Raw genomic sequence first — 6,007 nt, forward strand, 5'->3', positions numbered from 1 at the left:
TCAATGATTTTGGATAAAAAAATGATTTTTAGATGATGTTGCTATCATTAGATAATTTACAGTTTCCCATAGACTATAAGGCTATATATAAAATGATAGAATATTAGGGCCACAGAGGGGAAAAAAACACAAGTCATAATATTGTAACCAGTTGTTTTAAAGGAGGACAGTTGTTAAAATGACAGATGTGGGGCATTTCGTGAAATTGTACTTCAGTATGGTTTCATAAACAAAGACATGCTGATGTGCCAGAATATTAAGTATCACATTGTCATAAGTATCAAAACTGTAAAAACAATATGTAGCTTTTCTGCAGAAAGAACAAGCCTCATAAATTTATGACTTTATCCTTTTTCTTCAGTGTGGCCCTAGTACTCTGTCATATAAACAAATACACATTCCATATGAATATAAAAACACAATGTGTAACATTATGTTCCTTTATTGAATAAGGACAAAACAAAGCAGGTAAACCATCAGCTCCTTTCGAAACTGAAGTCACAGTGACTCTACAAGATGGAAAGCACAGAATCCAAGCATATTATACAAAATGATACATACATTCAAAGGTCTGTATATAACACACCCTGCATGTCTGCACACTAAAATAAATGCAGGACAAATCCATACACATCAACTGAACAGACAAATGAATGGATGCAGTAGCCTCCTGCAGCCTTGTATTACACACAGTATACCGCACAAACATCATAAGAGGCCAAATTGGTCAAAAACGAACCCAAAAAAACCCAAATTCCTCTGCCACCGCAGGACATATTTAACCAAAATTGAAAGCACACATACTAACTAAAATAATTCAACACATATTGGTCCCTCAGCAGCCGACCACTGTCGTCATCAGGGAAGATTGCCGGATTGTCCCAGTCCATGGCTGGTGGCACTCTGGGGGCCCTCTCCTTCCTCAGGCAGGCCACATTGTGGAGGACAGCACAAGCCACAGTAATATCACATGCCCTAACAGGGCTGACCCTTAATTTGTGAAGGCAGTGAAAGCGTGCCTTCAGGAGGCCAAAGGTCATTTCAACTCTGGCCCTGGTCCTGGCATGGGCATGGTTGTAGGCCTGCTGTGCTTCCTGGGGGTCTGTGAAAGGTGTCAGGAGAAAAGGCTGGCAGCCATACCCCTGTCTCCCAGCAACACACCAGAGAATTCACCTGTCAACACAAAATCTCATCATTACTACCTCATAAACACAGTGATATTCTTGACACAGCCATGATGGTTATAAATAGGGGTTGTGTGGCTTACCTTGTGATAGGCACTGATAGATTTCAGAGGCCCGAAAGATTCTGGAGTCATGGACTGAGCCAGGCCATTTTGCCACAACATTGCTGATCACACAGTCAGCATTGCAGACCATCTGAAATCATAAGATGAGGAATATTACACCAATCAATGCACATCACTGGCAATGCAGAGTGTTCACAATGGACAATATCAAAAAGTTATGTTCACCTGAACATTAATGCTGTGAAAGGATTTCCTATTCACAAAATCGGCCTCATGGGCACCTGAGGGGCTTTTATCCTTATGTGTGTGCAGTCCACTGCACCAATGACATTGGGGAAACCTGTCACACAAAGTAATGAGTATCCTACTATGTGTTAACAGTTGTCCTGTAATTTGTAGATCCTCTTACCTGCAATCCTATAGAACTCCTCTTTGATGTCACAGAGTCTTCTGTGGCCAGGAAGGAGATGAAGACATCTGCTAATGCTTTGATAGCCAGACACACACTCCTTATTGTGCGGCAAATTGTGGCCTTGTTCAGCTGTTCTGCATCCCCCACTGAGTACAGGAAGGCTCCACTAGCAAAAAAGCGCAAGGCCACACAAACCATTTGCTCCACACTCAGTGCATGGCTCCGTGCAGTGCGGTGCTTAATCCTGGGACCCAGTAGTCTGCATAGATACCTGATGCCATCTGCAGAAAACCTGTATCTTTCATATAGATGGTCATCAGGGAAGGCCAGTGGGTCCAACCGGTCCCTGAAGACCCTTTCTCGCCTGAAGGCTCTCCTCAGCACAAGTGCTTCTTCATCCACCACATCTCGCACGAATGGGCATGCCATTGTCAGAGCAGAAAGGAACACAATTTTGGGCCTTCATATAGGCTAGTGGCCACACCTGGTGCTGGGGGGTGGGCAAAAGAGGGCGATGCCTTATAACGATGACTTGGTTGTACTGATTGCTGGGAAAATAAAAAAACCTTAGAAAGATGCCACCGTCCTGTGTGCTCACAATAAGAGCTCATATGTCATGGCTCACTTGACTTTACGAGAATATACCTAATTTTTATTTTGAGCTGTGTCATCTTCTTGGAGCTGGGGGAGGAAAGAAAAATAATGATTAATACATTTGTGTTACAGTTAGCATACAGTGTACATTGAAGGCATATCTCACCTCCCTCTCAAGTTTTTTTATTTCAAGGTCCAGTTTCCTAATTGTCCTCTTTTTTTTTATTTCGACTCCAGTGCAAGATTTTCCATCTTTTTCTTCTTGTACTGAATGTCTATGTCTGCCAGTTCTATTTGGCGCCGGAGGTGGTTGCCATACAACTTTCTGATAGCTTGTGAGCTCTGTGAACACAATACAATTAGCGCAGCTGGAATTTGGCAGGATGTGGTGTCCTTTTATTAATACGCACTATGTTGCCAGGCTGGTTTTCCCACTGTATAGCATCTGGGTCCTGTAAAAGAAATTAGATTTTTTGATTTTGATGAGGACTCCTCACCATTGTAGAGTAAATAGTACTTTCACAGTCTTAACATGATACCTCATGCCTTCTGGAATCCAGAGAGATGGTCTCCTCCTCATCATCGTCTCCATCATGTGCTGTTGCTGCTGCACTGGGGCCTTCACCCTATCACATTTAATCGGATTCATATTGAAGCTAGTAGACAAGACATGCCAGGCCTACAGTATGCCTTTGATGGAGTACTCACTGGATCAGCATCGTCTGGTGCTTGTGCTGGTGGCTCTAACAGGAACACAGTGCTGCCAGGCACTGCAAGGCAATAGGTAAACCAAAGTCAGACAGTCCAAATTGATTCAATATGAATGTGGTTGTATCCCATGTAGAGATGGAAGGACATACCTTGAATGAAGCGGGTGGCATCTTGGGAGGAACCTATGCTCGTCTCTTTCCCCCCAGGGATCCCCTCTAAGACGGGCCTGCCTTTATTTAGCTCCAAGGCCATGTCCTCTGCTGGGGTAAGGTCAGCCTTTGGTGACCCACCACCCGTGCCTTGTCTGTGGGTATTCTTTTTCACTGCTAAAACAGTACAGACAATGTGTGAGCAGGCACCTTCTGGGTACAATATATGCTTGTGCTTTGTTAAATATTAGTCAGGGACCATACCATTCTGCAGAATGTTCTTGTATTTGATTTTGACCTGCTGCCATGTCCGTTTTGGCCCGTTCATGTTTAATCTACACACACACACACACACACACACACACACACACACACACACACATTTAATGGAGTCACACTGCAAAATTTACTTGGTATTTTTGTCTTGTTTTCAGTAAAAATATCAAAAAATGTATCATAGCTTTATACAGTGTGATGGAGTTACTTTACACAATTTCACTCATATCTGCAGTGCATTTCAATTAAAAATTTAACCGTTTCATAATTACAGTACAACTGCATTTTTGGAGATGTGAATTAAATATTTGAATTGTAATTGTGATGTTTCAGCGGAGCGGTGAGTGTGTAATTGTGCACTACTTACGCATTCAGGCGGTCTGCAATACTTTGCCACGCTTTTTCTCTTTGCTTTATCACTGTGGCGGTGTTGCCTTTCTTCTTAATTATATCTTTTACCTCCTCGTATGCCTCCATGAGGATTTGTGCTTCCGACGGGGAAAAGTACGCGGCTCTAGTTGCCATGGTAAATCAGTTAATCTGTGATCTGTGGCGGGGTCTATTTGAGTGAGCCGTGAGCGCGCACCTATCCAGGATTGGTTTCACCTGGCTTAATGAATCCGTGTCTGCTCATCCTGGCTTGGTCTTTGTGCAACCAATTAAGCCTGGACGCACATGTTTTGGCTTCATTGAGCTCAGCTGAGTCATTTATCCCGGATGTCTTAATTCTACTTTTGTGCAACAGGCCCCAGGTCTCACTGCCAACAATAACAAAGCAGGCGTTGTGACTTAGAATATAAGCTGGGTATAGAACATTCGGAAGGAGAGTTGGTGCCACGGTGCTCAATAGAACTAATAGGAACTGGCAGGGTGAAAAATGCCGTAAAATAAGGCCTGTTTTTTCGTGATTACTTCAAAACAACGGCAAGCAGCTGGGAAATATGGTCATATTATGAAACTGGGCTCCATGGTGGATGCAATGAACTAGTTTATCAGAAAACAGCGTTGTTAAAAATGTAGTGTCCAGCCTAAGCAATTTCAAATTACAACTTTATAATAAACCGGATTACTTTATCCCCCCCACCCGACAGCATACAGTATGATAAACATGACATATTCTTACTTTTAGATGCATGCACAAATACAGTCAAAAATGCTGAAACTTGTCTTATTACTACTGTGAATAATCACGAACTGGCCATTCTCTGTCTTCACTGAAACTTACTGGCTGGACAAGCCGAAGAGAATGTCTCTGATTGGATAGAAAGTTAGGGGGAATTGATTGATGAGATGTCAGACATTCTAACTAAAGGGACAAACTAGGGGTTATAGGGAAATACTAAATCTGGTCTGGACTTTTCTACACTAGGAGACAGCAAAATCCAGCCAAAAGCGGCGTGTAAAGAATAGAACTAACACCGGGATCCCCAAATAAATTACTCAAAACAAAAGTTTAAAGGTACAAATTGTATAAATGTCTTAAAAATATAAATCATATCAGTGTTTTTAAAGTATAAAACATAGAAGCACAAAAAAATAACAATCCTGTCCCCAGCCTCATCCCAAACCATACCTCCAGTCCCATCCCCATCCTCATCCCCAACCTCATCACCGTTCCAATCCCCAGCCCACAGTCACCCAGGCAGAGCACGGCACAGCAGCATCCCCCTGAACCCTGCAGAGCCGACCCTGCTACAGAAAACAAAGCATTCATTGAAAGGCAAAAAGCGAGGGAAGACAGTTTCTCAGGCGGGAGGACATTGGTCGCTCTCCTCCATCTGGTCTCCCCCTTCTTTCTTCCTCAGATATCCACAAGGGACACAATTGTTTAGACACAATGCGTTATGTGGAAAAGTTTGAGAAGACTCATCACTTTTAATTAACTGTTGGTAATGATCTCATTATGGACGGGGCTGAACAGGGCTGAGCGAGGAGTTCCCGGGACCCAACGGAGTGCGTTCAGAGGTCAGGCAGGGGTCAGTGGACTTTAGCACTACGGCCCTCCTGCTACTGACTGAGCCGACACATAGCACTGTACTGTACATAAACTCTCTCTGCCTCCAACTCTCTCTCATTTTTTAGAAAAGCATTCTGATGCTTTCATGTTTTTGAGAGAGAGAGTAGAGAACTGAGAGTGGAAAGAGAGTAGAGAACTGAGAGTGGAAAGAGAGTAGCGAACTGAGAGAGCGACAGAGAGAGGGAACTGGGAACTGAGAGAAAGAGAGAGAGAGAGGACTGAGAAAGAACTGAGAAAGAGAGAGAACTGAGAAAGAGAGAGAACTGAGAAAGAAGAGAGAGAGAGAGAGAGAGAGAGAGAGAAAGAACAGAGAGGGAAAGAACAGAGAGAGAAAGAACAGAGAGAGAGAGAACTGAAAACAGAGAGAGAGAGAACAGAGAGAGAAAGAGAGAGAACAGAGAGAGAGAGAGAGAGAGAGAGAGAACTGAGAACTGAGAACAGACCCTCCATCCTCTACCCTGAGGAGAAGTGTTACAGTATAATTAACAGCCCTCCATCCTCTACCCTGAAGAGAAGTGTTACAGTATATTTAACAGCCCTCCATCCTCTACCCTACCTACCTGTCCTTGTTACAGTATAATTAACAGCCCTCCATCCTC

General features: G+C 43.3%; 1 protein-coding gene across 6 annotated transcripts; it reads right to left on the minus strand.

Annotated features, from left to right (window-relative positions):
* Positions 1–746: 746 nt before the first annotated feature.
* On the minus strand, positions 747–4,141 carry LOC135572104 (uncharacterized). Of its 6 annotated transcripts, none has more exons than XM_065019129.1 (10): positions 3,380–4,141; positions 3,116–3,292; positions 2,964–3,025; positions 2,795–2,881; positions 2,666–2,707; positions 2,422–2,597; positions 2,307–2,342; positions 1,659–2,209; positions 1,268–1,379; positions 747–1,173 (listed from the first exon to the last, which is right to left on the minus strand). In XM_065019129.1, the coding sequence occupies exons 8-10, from the start codon at positions 2,088–2,090 to the stop codon at positions 1,115–1,117; spliced, it is 603 nt and encodes a 200-aa protein (XP_064875201.1). In that variant the 5' UTR covers positions 2,091–2,209; positions 2,307–2,342; positions 2,422–2,597; positions 2,666–2,707; positions 2,795–2,881; positions 2,964–3,025; positions 3,116–3,292; positions 3,380–4,141; the 3' UTR covers positions 747–1,114. The 6 variants fall into 5 exon arrangements, 5 of the variants coding, with proteins under 5 accessions (XP_064875201.1, XP_064875200.1, XP_064875203.1 ...); XM_065019128.1 differs by having other exon boundaries at positions 2,422–2,707; XM_065019131.1 differs by lacking the exons at positions 2,795–2,881; positions 2,964–3,025; positions 3,116–3,292; positions 3,380–4,141 and having other exon boundaries at positions 2,666–2,782.
* Between the last annotated feature and the right edge of the window lie 1,866 nt (positions 4,142–6,007).

The sequence above is a fragment of the Oncorhynchus nerka genome, linkage group LG6, assembly GCF_034236695.1.
Source record: "Oncorhynchus nerka isolate Pitt River linkage group LG6, Oner_Uvic_2.0, whole genome shotgun sequence".
Classification (NCBI taxonomy): Eukaryota; Metazoa; Chordata; class Actinopteri; order Salmoniformes; family Salmonidae; genus Oncorhynchus; species Oncorhynchus nerka.

What these genes read in the sequence shown, in the direction of transcription:
- LOC135572104 (XM_065019129.1), bottom strand. Translation starts at nt 2,090, where the DNA reads ATGGCATGCCCATTCGTGCGAGATGTGGTGGATGAAGAAGCACTTGTG. An exon ending in GGAGTTCTATAGGATTGCAG is followed by an intron (nt 1,380 to 1,658) that starts GTAAGAGGATCT and finishes TTATGATTTCAG; the next exon opens with ATGGTCTGCAATGCTGACTG. An exon ending in CTATCAGTGCCTATCACAAG is followed by an intron (nt 1,174 to 1,267) that starts GTAAGCCACACA and finishes TTGTGTTGACAG; the next exon opens with GTGAATTCTCTGGTGTGTTG.